Here is a 27934-nt window from a genome sequence, read left to right on the forward strand (position 1 = left end):
CAGGGTACCAAACGTTTTTTTAAATAAAAAAATGGAAGTGGTTTATTGAATATTTACAGATAAACTGTGAACGGATAAAAACATTGGGAGGATTAATGTAAAAATAACTTGCAGTTTCACAAGAGTATATATTTACAGGAGATAAATAAATGAGCAAGTTGGATATGCAGAAGGTATATTTTTTAAAAATTAAGGAACCGCAGAAAGAGGGGGGAAGTCAAAATTCGGAAATGTTAAATTGACTGCAAAACTAATGAAACGTATAAATTTCAAAAGTATAAATAAGAAACGAAAAAGAAGAAGAAGAACGAAAGCCCCCGAAAACACGCGCGCAGAGTATAGGATATCGCTCCTGCGCGAGAGTATTTTAGGATATCGCTCCTGCGCGCGCGGAAAGGCCGCGCAGCCGCCCGCGGATCGCTGAGGGAGCCTTTCCCGTCCGACGGAGGAAGTCGGGCGAGGCCCCCCGGCCGCCTCAGCGCCACCGACGGGCTTCCCTTGAGGAGCGGGGGAAGAAGATGGAGATGCCGGCCTGGCCTGGCCCTGCGGCGGAGGCGGAAGGTGCGCCGCGGCCTCTCCGGCCGTCAGTAGGCGGGCACGAGGCGGCGTGCGCCCGCCCCCTTCCCCGCCCCGCTCCGCCTCTCTGTGGTCGGCGGCGGCCAGGCAGGAAGAGGCGGCGGCGGCGGCAAGGCCCGGCTGAGGCGAGGAAGCGGAGCGAGCGAGCGAGTGAGTGGCTGGGAGAGAGCGGGCTGGCGGCTGGGCCGGCGCCGAGGCCTACCTGCCTGGGGAAGGCGGTCCCTCGCGCCCATGGGTGCCTTTCTGAGGGAGGGGGGGGGAGATACACAGAGGCGCCCTCACACCCTCCTCCTCCTCCTCCTCCTCACCGGGAACACAGGCTGCTGCCACTGTCGTCGCCTCCGGTCTCGCAGGCCTCGGTGGGCTTGGAGCGGGTGCGGGTGTTGGCGGGGGGCTTCCTTCTTCCTCCCCCCACCCCACCCCGCACCTCCTTTTTGGGCCTGCTCCCCTTTACTCAAAGGGCGGGGGGGCAAAGAAACTTGGGGGCCCCCTAAGGGAGGTTGTGTGGTTGTGTGCTTTTTGTGTGTGTTTAAAGGCGGCCCTGGGATCCTCAGATGAAGGGGATCCTTTGGGGGGGTGTCCCCCCATAAAATATTTGAGGGGGAAGTTTGAGGGAAATTCCCATTCAAATGTGTGTGTGTGTGTGTGTGTGTGCACCACGGGGGCTTTCCTGGGGGCCCCAATATTTTATTCACGTTGGCACCCCCTGGGTGATATAGAATACAGTAATGATAATAAATGAAGTTGGCACCCCTGGGTGGTATAGGATAATGATAATGATGATAATAATTGGCACCCCTGGAATGATGCGGATGCTGCACATTTTGCTGGGCCCAGTGTGCACGAAATGCAGATTACAGCATGCTTGTTTTATTATGCTGACTTGCCTCCCCGAAAATGATCTCAAATTACCTGTTTCTCCCTCCTTCCCTCCCTTCTTGTTTTCACAACACCCCTGCGAAGTACCGTAGGTTGGGCCGAGAGGTGCTGAGTGGCCAAGTGGGAGCCAGTGTGGCGTAATGGTTAAGAGCAGGCATAGGCAACCTTGGCTCTCCAGATGTTTTGGAACTACAACTCCCATGATCCCTAGCTAACAGGTCAGGGATCATGGGAGTTGTACCGTAGTTCCAAAACATCTGGAGAACCAAGTTTGCCTATGCCTGATTAAGAGTGTTGGACTACTAGGACCTTGGGAGACCAGGGTTTGAATCTACACTGCGGACATAGAATCGTAGAGTTGAGAGCGACCAATTTATCGATCTAATCACTACAAACGCATGCACGTTCAGAGGGGTGGGAAATGGTATAGAGAGTGAGGCCATAAGATGCAAGGATGTGCGTTGAGCTCAGAAGGCATAGACGTGTTGCAAACCATTTGTGTTTCTTGTGTGTCATGGCTTTTTGGTTCTGTTCGCAGCTCCAGTTTATGTTTTATTCTATCTGTGTCTTCTAAATGAGATAAAATAAAAAAATTCCTTCAGTAGCACCTTAAAGACCAACTAAGTTTTTATTTTGGTATGAGCTTTCGTGTGCATGCACACTTCTTCAGATACAGTGAAATAGAAGTCCCCAGGCACTTATGTAGAGAAGGGGTGGGGAGGGGTGGGGATGGGGAGGGGAGGGGGGATCACTCAGAAGGGTGGTGGAAGTGGGTGATTGACTGACTGATAGCTGTTGATGACCGAAAACGACTGCAAATGGTTTTGCATGAAAAAGCAAGGGTTGAGATGGCTGAAGATCGCTTATCATGTATAATGAGATAAGAATCCGATATCTCTGTTCAAACCAGGTCCCTCCATGGTTTTCAGCTTGGTGATAAGTTGTAATTCAGCAACTTCTCTTTCCAGTCTATTTCTGAAATTCTTTTGTAGTAAGACAGCTACTTTGAGATCTTGTATAGAATGTCCTGGGAGATTGAAGTGTTCTCCTACTGGTTTTTCTGTCTTCTGGTTCCTGATGTCAGATTTATGTCCATTTATCCTTTGGCGTAGGGTTTGGCCTGTTTGTCCAATATAGAGAGCTGAAGGGCACTGTTGGCATTTGATGGCATACACAATGTTAGAAGATGAGCAATTAAATAGTCCTGAGATGGTATGTTGGATGTTGTTGGGGCCAGTAATGATGTTGTCCGGGTGCATGTGGCAGCAAAGTTGGCATCTGGGTTTATTGCAGGCTCTGGTACCAGTGTCCATGTTAAGTCTGGTGGTTGTATTATTGTGGATGAGGAGTTGTTTAAGATTGGGTGGCTGTCTGTAGGCAATGAAAGGTCTTCTTCTAAATGAGAATTATGCTTCTTGTTTTTGACAGTGAGGTTATGCTCTACAAGAAAACTTTCGTTCTTTAAGATGCTACAAGGTTGCTATCTAGTGGGCTCCAGTGACATGCTAATATAAGGAGTGTGAGTAGCTCCCTGCTTCTTGGAGTAAACCTATCTTGTATGGGGAGATGTAAATTACACTAATTGTACTTAAGGCCCACTATCCAAACGCTTAGTATACAAAAAATAAAATAAAAAAATTCACTTATCCAAAAACAGATTTGAATATCTACTGTAAACAGCCAGATCTGTGTATAGTACTGTTAAACAAATAAGCCTCTTTAAACAAGGCTTGCTTTTTGCAGCAGCTTTTTCATCAGAAACCATGGTGAAAGAGGGGAGGAAGGATGAGAGATTGGACAAATAAGATAACATTTTTTCCTTCTTTGTTGCCTTTTGCAAGGTTTCAGAGGGTTTTCCCAGGGTTGTTTTTTTTTGTCATTTTGGGATCAAAGTTCCTTGGTCGGGAGCACGTTAGAAATTTTCCTATAGGAATCAGTGGAAATAGACTAATCCTGCGTTTAGACCAATCCTATGCATGTTTATACAGATATAACCCACTGTGTTTAATGGAGATTACTGTACTCCCAAATAAGTGTGGTTAGGATTGTAGCATTACATCATTTGAAGATTGGCATGCTTGCATTTGTCAGAATTTGTTACATTTCTTGCTAAGCACTTCTGAATTGACTTTTCAAGGCTTCAGGTTGTTTCATGCCAAATCTTCATGACTGGTTACTTATCCATGAGAAAGTTTACAGGATTATGCTGAGTTGACATGCTGTAAATAGAAGATGCAAAACGATTTGTGGTTATTGATTGATCTCTGAAGTTCATACTGAATTTTGGTGTCATGCAATGCAAAGCATTAATATGGGTCTTCCCAAGTACTTTCTAATCTTAATCTTTGCAACCCACTTTCCTCACTGTTATGATTCAGCCACTTGCCCCAAACCATCACCAAGTGTGTTGAATAGCTGTGCTCCACATTTTATTATGTTTATGCATTAATCAGCCTTAAAACTTTCCCAAGGTTGTCTTTCCTAAATAACATAGGTTCTCTATGATGGAAAATAAATATGCAGTCACTTGATTGGCCCAGCTCAACCCTCACTCCATTTTTACACCTATGAAAGCAGTTCACTCCAAATTTCTGAGGGCTGTTCTTCAGGTACCCTGTGGCATGACAAACACCACCCAGTGTCTAGAGGCTGGCCTCTAGAAAGCTGAAGCCGGGGATTAGCTTGCCATTTTCAATTTTTGGCTGAAGCTAACCTTACATCCAACTGGCTTAGTAGCCCCACAAACCATTCAATTTGCTGTTCATAAAACTCCTGAACTCTAGCTATACAGATTTTCCTTGGGCTCTGTCAGCTCTCTGGCATAGGAGAGGGCTAGAGTGGCTCTCAAGCAGTGTTTTGCAGATGTTGAACACAAACATCATTTAGGTTCAACCTCCAACCACACACTAATTGACGGAGCTCTCTAATTCAGTAAACCAGCTAACTGTCTTTCTGCACTCTTCGTCCAAAAGCATTGCAGAGACTTCACACTGGTGTGCCTAAATGCCCTAATACTGGTATAAAGAATGTGCAGCACTTAGAGGGCTTGGAACAGTCTTTTTTTGCAGGACCCCAAACCCACCTGTCCTCCCTAGTCCCCTATAGATCAGACAAAAGGGAGAAGAAAGGCAGACTAGGTCACATAGTGCTCCTGAGATAAGCTCAAAAGCAAATTATTAACCATGCTCTTCTGATGAAAGTAGAGCCAGGACTGGGAGGGACTACTCACTTTATTAATCTTTATTATTAAGAAATCAAAGCAAGAAGCACATTGGAACATCTTATCCCAATGTGTATAATACAGTAGAGTGAAAAGAATAAAGAAATAGAAATAGCATATAGAAAAGTAAAATTGGAATGAACATTACAGTATAGAAAATTGTAGTCATAACATGTACTCCAAAAATGGAAAGTACAAAACGTCTTGAGGTCAGTTCCAGGCCGTGATTGCTTACTGCAGCGCAGTACTTGGCCACACTGAGAGTGATAGATTCATTTTGATCTGAGAGAAGTAGGAGGAGGGTGGATGGCAGTTAACGGATTGAGGTTGAATCCTGATGACAGAAGTACTGTTTCTGGGAGGCAGGGGCAGGCAGGTCCTGAATGGGGTAACTGTGTCCCTAAAGGACAGGTGCTCAACCTTGGGGTCATATTGGACTCATACCTGTCCATAGGGGTGCAGGTCAATTCTGTGTCCAGAGTGGCTGTCTTCCAGCTCCATCTGGTACGCCGACCAAGACACTACCTGCTTGCGTACTGTCTCACCAGAGTGGTACATGCTATGGTTATCTCCCAGTTGGACTACTACATGGGGCTACCTTTGAAGGAGACTTGGAAACTGCAGCTGCCAGTCTGGTGACTGGAAGTGGACATATAGTACCAGTCGTAAAAGACCTGCATTGGCTCCCAATATATTCCTGAGCACAATTCAAAGTGTTGATGTTGGCCTTTAAAGCCCTTAATGGCTTCAACCCTGAAGGAGCGTCTCTGCCCACATCGTTCAGCCTGGACACTATGGGCCAGCTCCAAGGGTCTTCTGGCAGTTCCCTCACTGTGAGAAATTAAGTTACAGGGAACCATGCAGAACACTCTCTTCTCAGATGTGAAAGAGATAAATAATGATATGATCTTCTGTAGACACCTGAAGGCAGCACTGTATTGGGATGCTTTTAATGTGATGTTCTGGTTGTGGTTGTGGTGGTGTTTCTGTATACCCTGTTGGAAGCCAACCTAAGTGACTGGGGCAACCCAGTCAGATGGGCAGGGTATGATGATGATGATGATGATTTAATATGATCCTGGCTTACGGGTTGTTGTTTTTTTAAAAAAAAGATTTTATGCAGTTCTTGGTAAAAAGAGAACATGAGTCACCATCTTGACCTTTTCACAGGGGCACTTGTGTTCATGGTAGGTGCTGCACATGTTCCTTATTTTTATTTTGAATTAAGAAAAGATGCAAATGGATCATCACTCCCAGCAACTGGAGTTCTGCCTGGCAAAAGGGCCAGTGAACTTACTGTGAGACATTTCTGCTCCTCCTTAGTAGTCCCCTGCAGAAGGACTTGGGGACCACATCTAGTTCTTACCTGGGTCAGATGTCATGCACCTCAGCAGCAGCTTGCTTGCAGAGAAGTCTACCCTCCTGAGGGCTGTTGCTGCAAATATGTTGCTTTTATAGAGAAATTAAAGGCAAGAAGAGGTTGCTGGATATCTGAAATGATCTGTAGAGGTCTTTTGAAATTAGGCTGAGGGCTGCCTTTGGCTCTGGGTCTGAAGGGTGCACACCCCAGGACAGGGGGAAAGGCTGTTGTATTTCTAGTTGGAAGGAAAAGCTAGATTTGGCTGAATTCTATTTTTTAATATTGTTTAGTCTCCAACCAGGTAGGATCAGAAAATAGGTGTTAGTTGCATTCAGCTTTTTTCTAAATGCCCTCCTCCCATTTCTGTATTTTGTAACTGGCTCCTGGGTGCAATTTCCTTTTGGTGTGTCTGGGCTGAGGCCTTGAAAGAGATGTCTCATATGGCCCTGTGTCATCCTTTAGAAGAACTCCAGAAGCATATGAAACCTGCTGTTTTCCTACCCCCAGCCCTCTGTTCTGCTTACAGTCCAATTGCAGAGAAGTGACAGTAGCTGGGGAACAAGTGTGGCACACTTAGAGCTGTGGTTCCCTGGACGAGACCTTGCCCTTTGTAACTCATCTGCTGCCTGGTTTTCCTTTCCGCTAGGTTTTCAGAGGTGGAGGATGCCAGGAGACTCATGTAGTCATATTTGGAGAAGCTTTCAATGAAAGCGATGGCTACTTTGTTTTAATGTCTCAATTAATGACTGATAGCTTCCTGGATGGAAAAATGGGACACAAATATTACAAATAAATAAAAATGTCAGTCCTGTCTCCCCCACAAATGCCATTGTGAGGTTCCTTGCCCACATTTTTGTATAACTAAGGGTAGAAACGTACATTTTTGCCTTTAAAAAACAGTAAAAATTGAGGAACAAGGCCAAGCATTCATACTATCCAGTGCGCTCGCTGCAGTATTTTCACTGTTTTCTTTCATTGCAGGGCATCTGTTGCTTGCTGTTCCAGACGATTAACTCCCATGACCAGTAAGGCAGCAAAACGTGACCACCCACGAGCAAGGGTTGGGTTTCTGCATACCCAGGTGACTCCACAAATATGTAGAAAAAAACTGGATTTAAAGGCAAGGTGGGGGAACACCAACACTGAAAGAATGAGAGAGTTGTGTGCACTGTCATGGAAACATACAGGACAGAGAAGCTGGGGTTGTGAGGGTGCATGATATCAAGTACGAATCCCCAACCAAGAATCCATCAGGCCAGGAGTTAGGAATCCCTGACTTATCAGGCCTCAGAATCCCAGACATTGCTCCCCACAATGGAAGGTGATAGAGCTAGTGAAACAATTACAGAGTGCTGAAAAAGGCTACCTACCTTGCTTTTGGCTCTTAGGGTCTCTGCCCCATTTGCAGTTTAAAGGCTAGTGTGGGGACGATTTGTGCCTTTCCTCTTATCCTTTCTCCATTCCTAATCAATAACTTCCACCAAGCAATCTTTAAGCTACAAGGCGCATACTGGCCGTAGCTTAAAGAGTCTTGTAGGAAGTGGCAGAAACAAGGCTCAAGTGTGTGAACTTTTAGGGACACACTCCACGAACCTAGAGTAAAGGTTTGGGGAAGAAAAATCTTGCCCCTGAAAGTTTTCCCTTTGGGGCTGCTCAGACAACAACCAGAAATTATAATCTCCTGCTCTTGTTTGGGGCTTGCTGAGTCCAGAATGGGAAATGCTGTAGTGATGGATGGGGATACAGCTAAACACTGTGGGTTCCCACATGTTTGTTCCTGGGTTGTTTCCAGTCTCTTCCTGCCCCCATTTTAATTTTTTTTAAATAATTAAATTATAAGTATTATTGATAGACCTCCTATCTCTTAAATTCTGGAAAAATAAGAGAATGCAAGGAGGGAGGGAAGCAAGCATGCAGGTGGCAAAATGGGAGTGGGACAGTATTAGTTTCTCTGCCCCTTCCCTTAAAAAAAAGCAAAATGCCATCCCACTTTCCCCTGACATTCTGTCCTATTTATTCATGTTTCATGCTAAAAAAAGAAAGAGGCCTAGTGCTTTTCATTTGGAATGTTGTTAAGAAGACATTGCTAAAATGTGTTTCACTGAATATTAATCCTCAGCTGTGAAAGGTCATCCTATATTAATCTGCCTGCCAAAAACAACCTAGGGTGCTGCCTTTGAACCATACATCTCTTAATTGCGTGACTTTTACAAGTGGGTGAAGCTTCCTTACTCAAAGGCATCTCACCCACTATTATCTATTCCCACTTAACAGCAGCTCATCAGGGTCTTGGACACAGAGAGGCCTTTCCTTGCCTCATACCTTCTGGTATTGCTCTAATGAAAGATGTATGGAATTGTACCTGGGACCCTTTGCAGGAAAAGCATTGGGATCCCTAAAGGAGGAGTTTTACTCTTCTTTCTACCAACAAGGATCTGAGCTGAGCTGATGTTTAAGGAGTGCAGTCTTACTAGAAAATTGTTTCTGTAAGGTTGTTGATGTCATGAGCCCCACAGCATTGTTGAGAATCAGGATTGAGTTGGCAGACTCTGAAGCAGGAGGAGGAAGAATGATGGGGAATGTAGGCACTCTGGGTTGGATGAAGTATCTCCCCCTTCTACTGTGATTTTGGAACGAGGAGAAGTTATGCCAGCTCTCCCTTCCAACCTTCCTGCGGAGCAGAGAGACGCAGTGAAGATTGGGAGAGGCTTTGATCAGTCAAGGGCAGAAACTGAACTCATTCAAGAGGCTAGACAGGAGGGCACTGCTTTGTCACCTGGAACCAGATGCCGCCTTCACAAATGGGAACAGTCCCACCCACCCCGAAGGAGTGCACACTTGCAATCTCAACATTCCCAGAAGGCGAGAGAGTCTTGTGAGTAAGTGTGCCTGGCAAGAGGGGCAGGGAAACTTGCTGGGACATCTTTGCCATTTCCATCCGGTTCTGAAATTCTTATTCTGCTCCAGAACTCCTTTTTCTTGACTCTTGAGCCTGTGTCTGCTTTCCACCCTATGTCATTAAATTGGACCTCTTTCTCTCTTAAAAGCAAGAGCATCTGTCTTTGTTGAGCAGGAGTCAAGACAGTTGGGATGGCTGTGGCAAAAAATGCAGAAAAGTTTTCAAACTTTGACACACAAACACACACATTTATATTTATATATTTATATGCCTAGGCATGTAACATTTTCCTTGTGTTTGCAGGTTCATGTCTTTTAGATTAAAGTGTTCGACTAACGGCGTCATGAGTAGAAGCAAACGTGAAAACAACTTCTATAGTGTAGAGATTGGAGATTCTACTTTCACTGTACTCAAACGATACCAGAATTTAAAACCTATCGGTTCGGGTGCTCAAGGCATAGTATGGTAAGGCTTTTCCTTTTTAAAAATAGCTCAGTGATGAAATCTCATTTTGTTTAAAATGCGAACATGAGCAAAACTGATTGATGTGCTACTTAAATGCTAGATAGTACTGGTTGCTAGAGAACCATTGCTTTTGTATATATAGTGCCCCAGTCCTTTTATTGTAGTGCAAGGTGGAAAGAGAGAATAGAACCAGATACAATGACATCAGGTCGTGCACAGGTCATGTGTCACTAGGAAGCAGGTGTGACAGGTACATAATTGGGAGAATAGCAGTTGTATGCACACTCCTGTCCAGGAGAACAGCAGCAAAACTCTGCCTCAAACCATTGAAATATAGCACCTCATAAAATGTGAGAATCAGTCTCCTGATTGAAAATAACCACAGAGGGCTGTCTTTTTCAGGGAATGGATTGATTAGCCTTTTCCCTTCCTGCCCTTTTGCCTCATCTAAATCACCCTCTCTGTCTTACTGTTCTGCAGCACGATGGTGGAAAATACAGGGACTTTGTATCTTGTCCTTTTCACTCCAGCAATTATTTTTCTCCACAAACATTTCACAGTATCATAATGTGCTAGCTGTCTTGATTCTTATTCAAATCAGAATATCTATAATACTGCAAACCTCTTTCAGATCCTTGACTGATTGTGTTTCATGGATAGGTCTTGACTCCAGTCTCCCAGGCTTCTTGTCAATTTTAATATAAATATGGTTATGACAGTTCACTTTTATTTACAGTGCAGCCTACGATGCTATCCTTGAAAGAAATGTAGCAATCAAGAAGCTAAGTCGGCCATTTCAGAACCAAACCCATGCCAAACGAGCTTACAGAGAGCTTGTCCTCATGAAGTGTGTAAACCACAAAAACGTAAGTACATTTGTTCATCGTTTAAACATCAACAGTAAGGGTCAGACTAAATGTGGGATCATTCCTACTCATGAATTTGCCACATTCATGTGTAAAGATGGACAAGCTGATCCTGTTTCTTTCACCTTTTGTTGTAAAAAGTAGCATCCCATTCTCCTCTTTAATGCTTAAATAGGACAGACATCAAGTCTAATTTTGAATAGCAAGAAAATAGCAAGTAGGATACAGGATGGTTTAATTTGCTAGAAACGGATTATATTTTATTATGTTGATTTATACTATACTATCTTGATGATACTATACTGTATTGATGGGTTTGGGACATCAGCAATTTGGTATCTGTAAAATATTTATGTACTTCTTTTCAGCTAAACCTCACAAAGCGTTTTACATAAAAAGATGAAAACAAGCACAAATTAAAACTATATAACAAAACAACAAAGATAACCTACAAGGAAAAATAATACTGCCCCCCATTCTCCATTTATTTATTTATTTATTTCCACCCATCCTACCCTACCCATGCAAAGCGACAATTGCATAAGTAAATTAAGTGTAAGATGAGGATTACCTGTATACAGTACAGCTATTTGGGCTTGTCTTTGAGGTTATAGGTGAAAATGTGAGAGAGCTTCAGTGAATTTGGTCAAACGCTATGATTTCTTGCATGTTTCCTTTTGCGTTTATTACTTAACTCACTTAGAGACAAACACAGACTGTTTGCAGGCCTTCATTGTGACTTGTTTCTTTCCCATAGATAATTGGCCTATTGAATGTCTTTACGCCACAGAAATCACTGGAAGAATTTCAAGATGTGTAAGTATCTTTTTTTTGTAAAACTTGTTCAGCGAGTACATTATGAGTGCACAATTGATTTTATGACCTAAGTTGCTGCTCTCATCTGATTTTACGTTTTGATGTTCTTCAAAAGTTACATAGTGATGGAGCTCATGGATGCAAATCTCTGCCAAGTGATTCAAATGGAGCTCGACCATGAACGAATGTCCTATCTCCTCTATCAAATGTTGTGCGGCATTAAGCATCTTCACTCAGCTGGAATTATACATAGGGTTAGTGAGATTATTGCCGTTGTTTTAACATTCCTGTTTGGGGAGTATTTTTCTTTGCTGTTAAGCCAGGCATCCCCAAACTTCGGCCCTCCAGATGTTTTGGACTACAATTCCCATCTTCCCCGACCACTGGTCCTGTTAGCTAGGGATCCTGGGAGTTGTAGGGCAAAACATCTGGAGGGCCGCAGTTTGGGGATGCCTGTGTTAAGCCAAAGAAGATTGCTGTTCGCTTGAAAGAAAACTGCCATGGTGGCGATGTTTTAGAGCAACTGCAGTTTCAAAACAGCCTTCAAACGCAGACCTATGTACAACACATTACAGTAGTCAACCCTATATCTTACTACAAGATAAACAGATGAAGGGCACTCCCTAGCAGAGGCCACCTGTCTGGTTATACCTCCAGATTACAAACGTAATCCTTTAGGGCAGGGGTGGGGAAATGGTAGCCTGCTAGATGTTGTTGGATTCCAACTCCCATTGTCCCCAGGCGGCATGAGACTTCTGGCTGAAAAAAACCCCTCCCTGCACTTGTATCATAATTTCCAGGTTGTTTTTTATCTTCTACTGGGGACTTTCATGCTTGGCTTAAAATAATCTCTCTGTCTCTCTCTCTCTTGAAAGGATTTGAAACCTAGCAATATAGTAGTAAAATCTGACTGCACGCTGAAGATTCTTGACTTTGGATTAGCTAGAACAGCAGGAACCAGCTTTATGATGACACCTTATGTTGTGACTCGTTACTACAGAGCACCAGAAGTCATCCTAGGGATGGGATACAAAGAAAATGGTCAGCAACTTTCATTTTGTCCCTTAACATAATATGCTATATATCTTCTGTCCCTACACCCTGCACGTTACATTTTACATTTTTCTCAGCTGCTGAAACTTATTTTTTAAAATAACACCATGACCTAAGTATGCTAAATGTTTAATCGCACTATGTTGTGTTGAAAGCATGTTAGGAAATACTATGTTTTATTCTATCTGCGCAAATAACACCTTTTCACTCTATGCTAAGTCCACCTTGATCTCCTGTTTGACATGGAGGTTAAAATTTTAAGCTCAGTTATCTAGAACTGATAATGGAAATGGATGTAAAACTTCATTCAAGCCACCACTCAGTTGTCAGCTTTTATCCTGTAAAAGCTGCAGTGTGGTGGCTGCTCTTTGTAGCCCGAGATGGTGGCCAATCTCCCACCTTCTCTGGGGATTGGAGAGGCAGGTGGATATCTGTTGCAGATTTGGATTTACCAGAAACTTTCCCCACAATCTCCAGATAGTGAAGGTGAATGAATAGGTAGGCTTTCCCAGAGAGATAAAGACAGATGAATGATCAGAAGCAGCAATTGCTCCTTGCAACTATTACTTGCACAATCCTTCCTGCTGTGCGGCTATGAGAGAGGAGTAACTGTGGAGATGACAGCTGCTCCTTTCCTGCTATCCCTGTGGGCAGCATGGAAGGGAGAATTAGTAAAGCAATGGCTTTAAGATGCACCTGCCTCTGCTTCCAAGATCTCACTTGTTATCTTCCTCTGGGAAGCCATACTGCTCAATCACACTCCTTTTTACAGTCTCCTACTAGGAAGAGAGGAAACCATGTTTGCTGCTTTATATAGAGGTATCTACCATTTCTTCTTGCTTGTCCTCAGCCTCTCTCCGGGCAAGTTTTAGGGAGAGGATTAGGACAATAGAACATAGAAAGCTGCCTTATACTGAGCCAGGCCACCTTTCTCACATCTGATGTCCTACGTGATCCTAGGAGTAGGACAGGAGCTGTAAAGTGCGCTCCTGATTGTGCACTGGCAAGAGAAAGCAGGCTTCAACTCTCCCACTCATCAGCAGATGGATGTTAGAGCCAAAGCCTGCTTCATCACCTGCACTAACAAGTTCCCCAGAGCCACAATTCTCAGAGTGGCTTAACAACCAGCCCCATTTATTTATTTATTTAGTGCCAATTAGATTTATATACCGTCATTTGTCACAAGATATCAGGGCGGTTCACAAGATAAAAATACAAGGTAAAAAGCACAAATGCATACCGTATTGGCCTGAATATAAGCCACACCCAAATATAAGCCGCAGCTTTAAAATTGAAGGGGGGAAAATGAAAAAAAAACCGGATATATATCCCCCTTCCTCGCTCTCTCCCTTCCCGGCCTTGGGGGAGAGGACGGGGGACTATGCGCGGGGCGGGCGTTGCTTTGCTGCGCTCCTGGCACTGTTTGCCCCATGCTCCTGGCTGTATACCGTAAGGTCACAAATATAAGCCACACTTTTAACTTTTCACGGTCAGAATTTGGGGGGAAAGGGTGGCTTATATTCGGGTCAATAGGGTAGTTAACACGAAAACAACAATAGTTAAGATGAAAACAAAAAGAAAGTAGCTTTGTGAAGAGAATAGGGGTGTCCTAACAACTCTCAGCACCTATAACTAACTGCAGCTCCAAGAATTAGGGGAAGCCATGACTCTTTAAAGTGGTGTCAGAGTGATTGAAATGTATTGCGTGAATGTGGTTTCTATCAAGGACCTCAGAACTTTACCACTTTAAGAGGTTCTAATGAACAGGATCAGGAAATTCCCTGCTGGAAAAGGAAAAGCTAACTTGCCTTGAAGTTGACCATGTTGTCTATAGCAATGTGATATTTGTTTATTTATTAAATCTCTATACCACACTTCATCTGAAATCATGGGGCAGTTTACAAAATAAAAAAACATACATACCATAATAGGAAACAAAAACAGTACCCCGCTCTCTCTCACATGGTTTAAAAGGCCATAGATTGCTTAATTGGCCAACGGCCTGGGAGAAGAGGAATGTTTATGCCTGGCACCTAAAGATAGGCAACAAAGGCACCCACCTCCCTGGGGAAAGCATCCCACAAACAGGGAGCCACCACAGAGGAGGCACAGGAAGAAGAACCACATATGGAGAGAGGTGGTCCTTAAGATATTGCAGTCTTGAGCTGTTTTAAGGCTTTATAGGTCAAAACCAACACTTTGGAATGGGCCTGGAAACTAATTGGCAGCCTGTGCAGTCAGGCGTTACATGCTCTCAAACCATCTTGCCCCAGTGTTAGCATACCAGTCCACCATAGGAAGCTGTTTCAGGGAGCTCTGGTATAAATTAATATATTGTGGTATAAATTAATGTATTAATATATTGTGATAAGAAAGGACACTCTGCTTGGAATTCAAAGGGGACACTTTTTGCATAGCAGCCTGAGCTCCAGTGGTGCAGCCTTGTTTGTGGCACATTCTTCCCAGAGAAGGCTCTCCATATGGATGCCCCTCAACTTACCTTGGATGATGGTGCTCCCGGAGAAGAGACTCCAGAGATGAACTAAGCACACAGGCAGGTTGTGATGGGAACAGGTATCTGTTCAGGTACCTGTGTGGAAAAGCACAACTGCAAGTGTTTAGTTAGAAACTTGTGCCCCAGGCTCTAGCACTTTGAATTGTGCTCAGAAATGGCCTGGAAGTTCTCTTGATACCCACCAGGCAGTCCTAGTCAACAGCCTGGTGGCTATATTATGAGCTAATGGTAGTTTCCAAGCAGTCTTCAGAGGCAGGCACATGGATGTATAGGTACATTAGAACACTCAACACTAGACATTTATCAGAGCATGGATAATTGTGACCAGGCTGTCTCCATCCTGGAGAGATCCCAGCTGGTATGCCATCCTAAACTGATAAAAGGCACTCCTTTGGCACAGAGGCTATCTGGGCCTTTGGTGACAAGGAGCCATCCCACCTATCCCTTGATATTTTTAGAGTGAGTGCAACCCATCTAGAACCGGTTGAACACAGTCTGAATAGATGAGCCACCTTCCCCACTGATGTTCTGCCTTTTTGAGATTAATTCTCATTACTAATTATGAACCTGTGTGTATTTTCCTCCATCATTTCAGCCGTTTGTTAAGGAATTCAGTTATTCTTAATCTTTTCTTAATGAACAAGAATTTTTTTTAACAAAAAGCTTTCAAGTATTGGGGGTTTACTCTACCAGGGACTTCTGCTAAGCAAGTTGCATTGAAATGTAATGGGAGCTATGTAAGAATGCTATTATTCTCCTGTGGCCATTATTGCTTCCATTGGGTCCCACTCAGAATATGTTTTGGACATATGGAGCTGTGTGTGTGTGTGTTCTAAAAATACGTTTACAGCTTGATCCCATGATTGCTTCTTCCTTTTTGGTGCTTTCTCTGCAGATAGTAAAATGCAGTCATGCCCTCCTGCTTCTTTAATTTTCAGTGACTATTTGCTTTGCTTCTTCTTTTTGTGCTACAAACATAGTGGATTTATGGTCTGTTGGGTGCATTATGGGAGAAATGGTTTGCCACAAAATCCTCTTTCCAGGAAGGGACTGTATCCTTGTACTGCTGCAGCATGTGAATTTTTTTTGGTAACTAATACCTTGTGACTCTCTTCCCCCTTTGCTGCCCCCCCCCCAATATTCCTTGGAAAGTGCTTATAACTCCCTCCACCTACCCTTAAAAGGCTCATAATCATTTCCTCCGGATAAGTATAAAAATTATTAGAATAAATTTGGTTCTATTGAGGCTGCACTTAGCAGTAGGAAATAGTCTCTGCTGGTATGATAGCAAGCACATCTTCACTTTTTTCATTCATTTTCATCCTGCACTGCTCTTTATTATCATTTTTTTTCCTTTTAAAGTCCCTTTTGCTTTTCTTTTAATCAGTTAATGTCATTGCATTTTGTTTTCAGTTGACATTTGGTCAGTGGGGTGCATCATGGGAGAAATGATCAAAGGTGGTGTATTATTTCCTGGTACAGACCGTATCCTTACTTTGGGCCTAGAACTGAATTATTAAAAGTCAAATGTATTCTAGCATTTTCCTTTTCAACATCAAATAATGCTGTCTCCAGCTGCCGAGGCTTTAAAATTCTATTGTTTCAAATATGTATACAGTTTGCGGTTTGCCCCCAATTAAGAGCATAGGCTTACTCGCTTTGTAAACAAAGTGGTTTTTATATGCTCCAGAATAGTAAAAAGTTTTGTGTTAAGAGTTCAGCCAGCCATCGGAACACCTTGTATAAAAGTGTTTTAGTGGACAGCATGTGCAAAATTAATGAGATCCTCCTGCTTTTTTCCTCTGTAACTTCATTTTTTTTGCATGTTCTCCTTTCTATTGAGTACCCAAGTATATTGTCTTAATTGATTATGTTTAGCTTTATGTCCTAACAGAGTTAGTTATTTAACATTCTGTTGATCTTCATTTGTGTGTGGACACCTTCATTAGTGGTACTGCTATTTTGTAGTGTTAACAGGTTGGGGCAATAGGAGCACCTGCTCTGGATACCACTTGGAGAGTAGCATGAGATGGACATCACTTACACAATGACTGACCCTTGCATAAGTGTTTGCTTCCCTGGTTTCTCTCTCTCTCTGGTCCTCTAACATTCTTGTTAGCAGTCATTTCTCACTCTTATAACGTATTTTTCTACAAGTGATTCCCTGACTGATGCAGAACGGTTCTTGGCTTAGATTGAGGTATGGGGAGAAGGCTGATTGGTTTACTGGGTTCAATGGGACAAAAGCACCACACCCTGTACTGTCAATCTTACTGATATTCCCTGCAGGGCAAGGGGTGTTTTGGAAGACACTTTCTCAAGTGATGATCACAAGTTTCCCCAAATTGCCAGACATTCAAAAAGGAGAGATACAGAAGTCATGGGAGACTCCAACTACCCTGATATCTGTTGGAACTCAAACTCTGCCAGGAATGTACGGTCCAACAAACTCCTCAGTTGCCTCGCTGACAATTTCATTTCCCAGAAGGTTGAAGACACAACAGGGGGATCATCTATCTTGGTCCTGGTCCTCACCAACAGAGAGGAGGTGAACTGATCGACGAAGATCTGGAGGTACTGGGAACCTTGGGAGGAAGTGATCACGTCCTCTTGGGTTTCATTATATAGAGGCAACGTAAAGCTGAGGGTGGTCAAACATGCACTCTAGACTTTAAGAAGGCTGATTTTGAAAAGCTTAAGGAACTACTGGGTGGGATTCCATGGTCAGAAATAGTCAAAGAGAAGGGAGTCCAAGATGGATGGGAGTTTTTTAAAGGTGAAATATTGAAGGCACAAATGCAGACGATTCCAACGAGAAAGAATAGTGAGAGGCACCTAAAGAAACCGGTGTGGCTGTGCAAGGAGCTTACAGACGAGCTGAGATTTAAGAAGGACATGTATAAGAAATTGAAGTAAAGGGAAATCACGAAGGAGGAGTATACCTGAATAACCTACAGCTGCGGGGAGATGGCCAGGTGCAAGAAAAGTTACATATATATAAATATATGGATGGTTTCTTTGGCTATGCTCAAAACAAGAGGAGGATATATTATAGCCGTCTTCAAATATCTAAAGGGCTATCACATGGAAGATGAAGCAAGCTTGCTTTCTCCGGCTCCAGAGAGCAGGACCCAAACCAATGGATTATAGTTACAAGAAAGGAGATTCCAATTAAACAGGAAGAACTTTCTGGCAGTAAGAGCTGTTTGATAATGGAACAGTCTCGCTTAGGAAGTGGTGGACTCTTCTTCATTGGAGGTTTCTAAATAAAAGTTGGATGGCCACCTGTCATGGATGCTTTAAATGAGATTCCTGCATAGAAGGGGGTTGGACTAGATGACCCTCAGGATCCCTTTCAACTCTACAATTCTATGATTCTGTGAAATACTGATTTCCTAAGAGTACTTCTTGGCTCAGGACCAGAAGATCAGCAGACATACATATACAGAGAGTGAAGTTAATAAGCTATGTTGACATAGGTGTTCCCTATATGTTAAATTGTTTGCTTCTGGGTTTGTATGGTGTGGTAGACGATTTTGAAATTTAATATTGAATCTTAGGTTGTGATGTCGTTTTCTGTTGATTGGGCCACTGATAGATTAGTTCAACTGGATCAGTTATATATGAGCTTTCATATGGTTTCAGTTAAACCTGTTGCCAAATTGTTTAGAAAGAAGTAATATTCAGGTATTTTCCCATGTAGTTTTCCTGCTAAGTTTTCTAAACTCTCCAGAACAGTCTTGAACGTGGCAGTCCTAACAATGGAGGGGAAAACTCAGACTTTCAGTTGATTCAAATTCTTTCTGTTTTCTGTACTGTTCTGAAAGCCTCTAAGTGGCATTTTGAAATGCATGAGATCCTGTGTGCCAGGTGAGACTATCCCTTGTTGAGATCATAGCGAAGAGGGCAGTTATTTGATTTAGTCATCATTGGTTCTCTAACAAGTTATTGTTGGCCATAGCTCTCCCATTTATTGTTGGTGTAGTTTTAACATGGCCTTTGTCCTGAACGCTACATAAACAATTTTCCTTAGCTGCTTCACCTCAGATATTGATCAATGGAATAAAGTTATTGAACAACTAGGAACTCCGTGCTCAGAATTTATGAAGAAGCTGCAGCCAACAGTGAGGACATACGTGGAGAATAGGCCTAAATATGCTGGTTATAGTTTTGAAAAGCTCTTCCCAGATGTCCTGTTTCCAGTTGACTCTGAACATAACAAACTGAAAGGTAAGAGTTTTGTGCAGTGCTGCACTTTGATTTCCACTGTGACGGACACAAGCCCGCATGGCTCTTTCCCTTTCCAGCTCAGATGGAGGAGTCAGAGGCTAGTTTTGGTTCTGTGCTTCCATCCAGCAAATGCAGAACCAAAACGAAGCCCAGCCTTCTTTCCATATTTGAGAAGGGGGTTGGCATCATCCTCGGCTCCAGGGCTGGGAAGATGCATTTCATTTATCTTGCTCTCTAGGGGCTGGCTGACACATCACCATGATGAAAGTAGTAAGCAAGACTGTAGAGCCTTACTCATAAACTAGTCTACATTGATATTGAAGCAGCTAGTTTGCTTGTATCGCCAAATAAGCTGTATAATAATAAGTTTGTTCCTTATTTTGCTTATGACTCTCACCCCACCCTTTCCCATGTTTCCCGAAATGTTTAAATATCACATCCTATGTTAAATGTTACTCCTGCAGCCAGTCAGGCAAGAGATTTGTTATCCAAAATGCTGGTGATTGACGCATCAAAAAGAATCTCGGTAGATGAAGCTCTACAACACCCGTACATCAATGTCTGGTATGACCCTTCAGAAGCAGAAGCAGTAAGTTGTATTTATTATTTAGAATCTGGATTCTTTGTTGGCAGCGACACCACTGATCATGGTGTCTGGTGCCGGAAGGTAGTCCAAAAAGGCTGATTGTCTGCTCTACAGCTAATCAAAATTTAAATTTAAATTTAAACTGTATTTTAACCCGTATTTTAATTAATTGTTTTCTTTTCTTTTATGTCTTATTGTAATTTTACTGGTGTCAGCCGCCCTGAGCTCTATTTTGACTGGGGAGGGCAGGGTGTGTGTGTGTCTGTGTATACCGTGTATATATATATATATATATATATATATATATATATATATATATATATATAATAGCTTACTCTGCATTATTGAATTGGAGTTTCGGAAGGTTCAGGATAAACATAACCTATTGTATGCATTTTTTGGAGGCTTTTTCAAATGCTGAGCCAAAACAGGAGGCATTGCAGAAAGCTTTGCCAGAATAGAAATCAACCCACTTTTGAAGGAGAGTGGTCTTAAAACTACTTTATTCCGGGATGATCCCTAGGCTCTGTTTGCCCTGGTACATAGCTAAATCTTTTTTTAAAAGTCATTTTTATTGATTTTACAAATATAAAGTACAGATAAACAAAAAGTAAAAAAACAACAACCCCATATCTATATAAAGAGATTATCTGAATCTTGGGACTCCCCCCCCCATCCCCTCCATGGGGTCTCAGAGCACATAGCTAAATCTGACTGGCTGTGTAGCAGCCATCATTTAATTTTTAAAATTAAATATATTAGTCACTTTTTTTTGCCATGGCACCTCAAAGTGGCTTACATTAAAAACAACAACATCACACACATGAAAACCAGGGAAAGAAATACATTAAGACATCCCACTATAGAAGGCCATAGATAGTTAAAAGCCAGATGGCCCATTGTGCAGATAGGGGCGCAGCTTGGGCCATTAGCCGAAGCTGGTGGAAGGCACTCCGCACCACTGAGGCCACCTGACTCTCAAGCAACAGCAGTGGATCCAGAAGTACCCTTAAGCTATGTACCTGCTCCTTCAGAGGAAGTGCTGTAACCCCTTCAAGAGCAGGCAACCCCCCATATGTCTAGTCTAGGGAACTGTCAGTCGTAACTGGACTGAGTGTCAGCTTGCTGGCTCTCATCCAGTCCACTGCCAAGACAAGAAAGCAGCCTAGCACACCCACTCCCTCACATGCAGATGTAAAGGAGAAATAGAGCTGTGTGTCGTTAGGATATTGCTTCAAAACTCCAGATGACCCCATTTAGCTTCATGTCACAAAGCTAAGTCTACTTGCAAAAGAGTGAAAGGGAGATAAAATTTGGTTGCCAAATATCCGTGAAAAGGGTAGGATTAAGCCCTGGCAGGGGCCCCCTTCAAAATAACTTGAAGAGCATCTGGATCAGCACTAGATGATGATGATGATGATGATTATTATTATTAATTTTGCTTTTAATGACTTCTACACATGGCAGAGGGACGCAGGTGGCACTGTGGGTTAAACCACAGAGCCTAGGGCTTGCTGATCAGAAGGTCGGCGGTTTGAATCCCTGCGACGGGGTGAGCTCCTGTTGCTCGGTCCCAGCTCCTGCCAACCTAGCAGTTCGAAAGCCCGTCAAAGTGTAAGTAGATAAATTGGTACCGCTCCAAGCGGGAAGGTAAACGGCGTTTCCGTGCACTGCTCTGGTTCGCCAGAAACAGCTTTGTCATGCTGGCCACATGACCTGGAAACTGTACGCCGGCTCCCTCGGTCAATAACGCGAGATGAGCGCGCAACCCCAGAGTCGGACACGACTGGACCTAATGGTCAGGGGTCCCTTTACCTTTACCTTTACACATTATGTTATGTGCAAGGTTCAGAGTTTCCAAGTTACGCTGTAAGTGTAATTATACGAATCTTCATTCATTTATTTTTTTGCGGGGGCGGGATTTTCATTTGTATTGTCGTTTTCACTTTGCTGATGTCCAACTCATGGATGTGTTACGCATCATGGAGCAGGTTGGCACTCTAACTCCTAAGCATTTATTCTACTGCATACAGCTAGTTTTGCAGCATTGGGATTATTTTCCAGAAGTGGATTGAGGATACATTTTAGCACACTAATTAGCACTGCTGATTAGCATCCCTAAACATAGAGGGGAGTTGGCAAATTTCAGAATCCTGCTGTATAGGTATCTTGAGAAAATCTAGGGAAATGCAAGTGGAATGCTGGGCATGTATTCCTACAAAATATCAGTTTAGAGGCACAAGTGTAAGTTATGCTACTTCTTGTGGAAAAGGTCCATTTAAATTATCTATGTTTAGGCTTGTGATCAACATTGGGCCCTTGTCACAATACCCTCCCCCAAGTGAAATAGCAGGAACAAAAATTCTACATAGTGATAGGTGCTTGGAGAATTTCATGGCTGGTGTGTAATGCAAAATAACTAATAAATTGAGGACCAGTCTGGTATTAATATCCTGGGATTAATGCACGATTATTCTGAAATTGAGAGTGTAAATTTATATTTCCTGCCTTTTATTCAGTTTTCTGCTACGTTTTTGTTTTCAGCCTCCTCCAAAGATACCAGACAAGCAGCTGGATGAAAGAGAGCACACAATAGAAGAATGGAAAGGTGAGGTTAATACTTTAAGTATTAATATTATTACCAATGAAGCTTTTGCTGCACTGTTTTAAGATGCTAAAGTGTGGTGGGAACTGCATTTGCCCCCACAAACACTGTTGGGAATAACAGCCCCCAACAATTTTCTAAATCAGCAGGTTCTTGAACACTTGGGTTGGTTGGTGGTTCTTTTTCTCAGCCTCTACTCCTGTAATAAATAATAATAATCCCCAGCCGCTCCCAACAGATGACTAAAAACAGAATAAAACTTCAAACATTAAAAACTTCCCTAAACAGGGCTGCCATCAGATGTCTTCTAAAAGTCAGATGGTTGTTTTTCCCCTTGACATCTGATGGGAGGGCGTTCCACAGAGCGGGCGCCACTACCGAGAAGGTAGAAGTTGTGCAAGCTTATTAATACATAGCTTATTGATATCTTCTGGATCAGACCAAAGGTCCATTTAGTTCAACATCCTGTTTCCCACACTGGCCAACTGGTTGCCTGTGGGAAGCCCACAAATAGGACAATGAATGGCAGGAGTACTTAATGTTCAGTTACCATTTTGTGCTCACAGCTTAGGTATAGTAGGAGATTGGTATCCGTTATTTCAGTGCCTTCTTATGAAGGAAGTACAGAATCTAATCTGCTTGTAGCTGGAAACAATGAAGTGTGGGTATCATGAATAAGTAAATTAAAGTGGAGTGAAAGAATATGATCCTGTGTAAGTATCATCACCTTTGAACGGCCAGGGAGGCAGTTAGTTGTATGGCTCAAAGTCATGCAGAAAAGGAGAGAACAAAGGTCAGAGAGAAACTTGGAACAAAATGTGTGGGAATTAAGAGTTATAAAAGGGGCTTCTCCTTGAACTTAGATAAAGGCATTGCTTTTAAAATCCCTTGCACATTTTAAGAATTGGGTGTTATAGTATCCATTAACTAGTTTTTGATATATCCAAATGGGATCTGTAAAGGCACTATAATGGCCACCTCTCTTCAGGAGAAGGTCCTGTATGCCTCTGTATTTTTCTTTCTAGAATACTAGCAGTGCAACTCTTGGAAAAGGCACCCATTGTGTATTTGAAGTCTCTTGCTTGGGTAGATTTTCTGTTTCTTGATAGTGTTCTGAAGTTTTGCTAGTTTTGTGGTTGAAGAATCATTTGACCCAGAAGCATATAAGGAAGCAAACATTGCCTGCAGATATTGAGGAGTCGGGGTGGGTGTGACCTTTTCAAAATGCTTTTTTATGTGCTCATCCTCAAGAAAACCCTGAAGCTGTTTGCTCAATGAGTTGCTCAGTTTTGCAAAGTGGAGCAGAATGGCAGTATTTCACGGGTGCATTGTTTGACTTGCCTAATGTACTACATTCTCTGCTTTCTGCTTGATCAACAGAGTTATGTTCAGTAGAACATGTGATACTTGTTATATACGAGTCTGTTTCTCTGGCTTGTTTGAAATACTGTATGGATAACACTACACCTGGTGATTTTCAGAGTTGATTTACAAGGAAGTTATGGACCTGGAGGAGAGAACCAAGAATGGAGTTATATGTGGACAACCGCCTCCTTTAGGTTGGTTTACAATAAAAGTGCTGTTGCTCTAGTTTCTGCCACTTAGCCCTCTTCAGGTGTTTGTGCTGGAGCATGCCCCATCCACCTTCACTACTTGGAGAAGAGCTGTCTGTACCAGGCAACTTGCTCTACTCGTGTGCATTTTACACACATACCCAGTTACCCATTATTGCCATGATACAGTAAGTCATTTTAGAAACCACTGGAAATTACAATGATGGTGTATGCATAAGCACTTCTGATTCACCTTCTTCCCCTGCAACAAGATGGCAGGTGCAGATCTGTTAATATCTGCATGCAGTAAATACACCTGCCTCCTTCACTGTGAATTGCTATGTGCAGCTGTCTCTTAGGTCTGTGGGGCCTGTTTGGGTCTATACGACCTCAAAAAAGTCTTTGAGGGATACAAACACTAATCCCAATTAATTCTCCGAGGGAGAATCCCTGTTATGCAAGTGGAAACCCTTGCTTGCACTGGGCTTCTGCTTGCAGGATTCATTTGGTGAATCCCATCCAGTTTTCAGTACTTCCTCCATTAGCCCTTTCCCAAATCTTTGTGACTGCTCTACTCTGGAGAAATAACTCACTGAATTAAAGGCTGCTTCTCCACTTGAACTCAGAGCGTTTTGCTAGTCCGCTTTCTGTCTGTCACTTTGAAAAGGCAGCTTTTGGGGCCCCCCAGAGAGACCGAGGACTTCAGGAAATCCCTGATCAGACTTGCATTGCCTAGCTAACAGTGTAATCTGACTTGGGCATATGCAAACCTCACCTGAATCACCCAGGTTTGCCTTGTAATTCAGGAAGGAGACCCCTGTTGGTTACCCGGTCTTTCTTTGTTGGAGCCCTATAATTGGGGGAGGGGGTATTTTGTTTCCATTTTAAATAACTGGGAGTTAGACATCCTTGTTGATCTACTTCAGACCACTCAGAGATCTACTGGAACCCATTTCTGACGTAGACAACACATGGCAACTGCAACCTTTGCACCAGGCAGGCAAGTCACCCTCCACTCTGCACATGTGTCATAAGCTCACCTGCATCCCTAATGATGGAATCCCCCAACTTCCAGAGGCGTATCCTCTGTGGGGCATATTTGTTCATCCTACCAAAGGGTTCTTTTTTTCTCTTCAGAGCAACTCCCACCTCCCGGGCCTTCATTCTCTGTGACTGTGGAAGGCCTGCAACTCTGGGAGTGGGATGCTATTATCATATCCCTGAAGGCCTTGTCCCCCAACCTCTCTGATTCTTGGCTTCTTGAGGTTAGCTGCCTTGGCTTCACGGGGATGAGCTTGATCCTTGAGGGCCAGGAGCTCATGGCACCAAGCACCCACCCACAACCTCTGTCCAACAGAGAGGCATGTCACATTCTGCACAGTATGACTGATAGCCCCTAGACCCCTCCTGACTTTCTATAGTGCCTGCTGTTTGTTGGGTGGAGCTCGGAATTTCTTCCATCAATAGCTTTGTAGGGGAGTAATCTGCTCTGGCCTCCTGACTGCCTCACTCCTACTGCCAAACTCACCAGCTAACATGACTCTTTGCCGACTGGGCCCTCCTTTTTTCTTTGCTCACAAAGTGGACTCCCTTGCTTGCTTGCCCTGATTTGTAGCCCTGACTAGCTTCCCCCAGCCGTTGCTGCAGCCAGTTAGGTCAGGAACGCCTTGTTAGAAAAATGTGGCTCAATTAATGGGCTGCACCCAGGTCCAGTGAGTAGAAATCTGAAATGGGATTTGGGGTCATCTTAGTGCCCCCCCCGAATTGATTATTATTATTTTGTCAGGGGGGTTGACAAAGGTCGGTTAAGGCAGTGTTTCTCAACCAGTGTGCCTCCAGATGTTTTGGGACTACAACTCCCATCATTCCTGACCACTGGTCTTGCTAGCTAGGGATGATGGGAGTTGTAGTCCCAAAACACCTGGAGGCACACTGGTTGAGAAACACTGGGTTAAGGTGAAGATATGGGCAGTGAAGAACCTCTGGAAATGCAAGAAGACTCCCTGTGAGACTTTTTAAATTGAGCTGATTTTTAAGTTATTTTGAAACTTAACCAAAAGCTGAGCTTTTAACTTGGATTGAGGCTTACCCTTCCACCTAGATCATATACAGCACTTAATAACTTTGCAATAAGCTTAATCTCGAGCTTCAACTGAGGGTGGTTGGTTGGTTTTTGTTGGTTTAGAATGTAAGTTGCCCTTTGGTTTTAAGTGGTAACTTAGACTGTCTGGTTTTTTAAAATGGCACTGAAAGCTGACACTCAAGGGGTTACTGTATTTTAAAGTTGATCCTAGCTTTTAACCGGTTTTAAATGGAGCTGAAAGCTGAAACATTTAACCTGGAATGAGATCTAAGCCCAGGGGTCAGCAAACTTTTTCAGCAGGTCCACTGTCCCTCAGACCTTGTGGGGGGCCGGACTATATTTTGAAAAAAAAGAAAGAAAGAATGAATTCCTATGCCCCACAAATAACCCAGAGATGCATTTTAAATAAAAGGACACATTCTACTCATGTAAAAACATGATGATTCCCGGACTGTCCGCGGGCCGGATTGAGAAGGGGATTGGGCTGCATCCGGCCCCCGGGCCTTAGTTTGGGGACCCCTGATCTAAGCCTACACTTAGCTGATGTGCTTTCCTGTGTAACCTAAAGCTGAATCCTACAAGATTTAAGCTTAACCAGCCTGTTATGAGCAAAGTGCATTAATGGACAGTCAGAGTGAAAACAAGCCAGTGAAGGAGGCCAGTCTCTCTGTAACCGAATTGATGTTCTGTTTCTCATAGCACAGGTGCAGCAGTGATCAATGGTTCTCGGCATCCCTCTTCATCGTCATCTGCCAATGACGTCTCTTCAATGTCTACTGACCCAACATTGGCCTCTGATACAGACAGCAGCCTAGAAGCCTCCACAGGCCCCCTGGGTTGCTGTAGATGACTACTTGACGTACTTGGGGACAGGGGTTCTCTTAGTTACAAAAATTGGTGGTATTATTTGGGGGAGTGTTTTCAAAAGTAATTGTGGGATTCAAGTGCTAATTTTAATTTAAGTTGCGTTTTAAAAGTAAGCCACAATACTTTCCTGTAATAAATTGTACAGTATTATTAATTTTTATCATGAGTTTTTAAATTTGCATATGTTTTACTACTGTGATGTGGACCTCGTTTTAAAAAAATACATTATTAAATGTAACATTGCTGTCCCGTTTGTTACATGACAGCTTTATTTAAGGTTTACTTGAGTTTCAGAATCATTTTATTAGGGTATTTTTGTGTGTTGCACACCCCTTTTCAGTCCATAAGCTAAATGTTTTATTTTTAGCCATTTGAGTGGTTAAACTATCTAATTATAGGCTAAGGTATAGCCACGGAGATAGCAGTTCTGAACAGAGACATCTCCTGCGGTATATAGGGAACATTATATATGCTCTGACAATGTCACATGTTCTTGTGCCCAAAGGAATCACACAAAACAAGATGAAGAAGCATGATAGAGCACGCCTTTGCCATGCAAATTTAACTTGCCCCATAGTTAAATAGATTAACAATGCAAATTCATGTTTCCCACACTCCCACTCTGTAGTGCTCATTTCTCTACCTTCCTTGCATATTCAGGCTAGTGCATCTCTTAATTTATAAAGCGCTCTTTTCCTCAAATTTAGCACTTTCCCTTTACGCAGCATCTTGTCGCTTCAGGATCTGCAGCAAATACAGTGCATAAGATGATGCTGCAGGGATGTCCATTGTGCTGCACTGACAGCGTCCCTCTTTTGCCTCCCCGTGCCATTGGAGAGGCATAGAAACCCCCCCAAAACTTGACAGTGGGTCATTCTGAAGCCATGAGAATTGGGTAGCATTTCAGCACAGAGATCCCAACTTTGGACGCGCTCCCTTAAAAAAAAACCAAAACCAACCATCAACAACGAACTATGTAGAAATGTTAAATATAATGTAAAATGGTGCTGCTCTTCACTGAAGTATGTTAACTGTTTACAGTGTACATTATTGAATGATATTTTTTGTGCAACTGATTAAGTTCTGTGTGAGTAAAACAATCATTGGGAATTTGTCCTTAGAAAATGCAATGTTTGTGAATTTAGGCTGTGCTGCCTGCCTTGCGTAGATAGAAGTATTTTGTGTAGTGGATTTAAATGTGAACAAAACTGTACATCAGTGCTGCCTACAGAAGCAAATATTAAACAATAGCACAAGTATCTTGTTGGACACAACCATGAAGGCTGAGAGAATTGAATCTGCCTGAAACTGTTTGGTTCTATCCATCCAGTTCTTTGGAAGTGAAAGTCTTGTTTCTTTGC

The 27934-nt window shown here is 42.9% G+C and overlaps 1 protein-coding gene across 26 annotated transcripts; it reads left to right on the forward strand.

Annotated features, from left to right (window-relative positions):
- The first annotated feature begins 645 nt into the window (after positions 1 to 645).
- MAPK8 (mitogen-activated protein kinase 8) lies at positions 646 to 27847 on the forward strand. 26 transcript variants are annotated; one of them, XM_088670043.1, is made up of 14 exons: positions 646 to 935; positions 7017 to 7116; positions 9238 to 9399; positions 10136 to 10265; positions 11023 to 11081; positions 11197 to 11335; positions 11957 to 12122; positions 15630 to 15701; positions 18697 to 18879; positions 19344 to 19468; positions 22010 to 22073; positions 23552 to 23629; positions 24550 to 24623; positions 26411 to 27847. In XM_088670043.1, the coding sequence occupies exons 3-13, from the start codon at positions 9242 to 9244 to the stop codon at positions 24585 to 24587; spliced, it is 1212 nt and encodes a 403-aa protein (XP_088526169.1). In that variant the 5' UTR covers positions 646 to 935; positions 7017 to 7116; positions 9238 to 9241; the 3' UTR covers positions 24588 to 24623; positions 26411 to 27847. The 26 variants fall into 26 exon arrangements, with proteins under 26 accessions (XP_088526169.1, XP_088526167.1, XP_088526165.1 ...); XM_088670041.1 differs by lacking the exon at positions 15630 to 15701 and adding an exon at positions 16063 to 16134 and having other exon boundaries at positions 26406 to 27847; XM_088670039.1 differs by lacking the exon at positions 15630 to 15701 and adding an exon at positions 16063 to 16134.
- Positions 27848 to 27934: the final 87 nt, after the last annotated feature.

The sequence above is a fragment of the Zootoca vivipara genome, chromosome 5 (genome assembly GCF_965207765.1).
Source record: "Zootoca vivipara chromosome 5, rZooViv2.hap1.1, whole genome shotgun sequence".
NCBI lineage: Eukaryota > Metazoa > Chordata > Lepidosauria > Squamata > Lacertidae > Zootoca > Zootoca vivipara.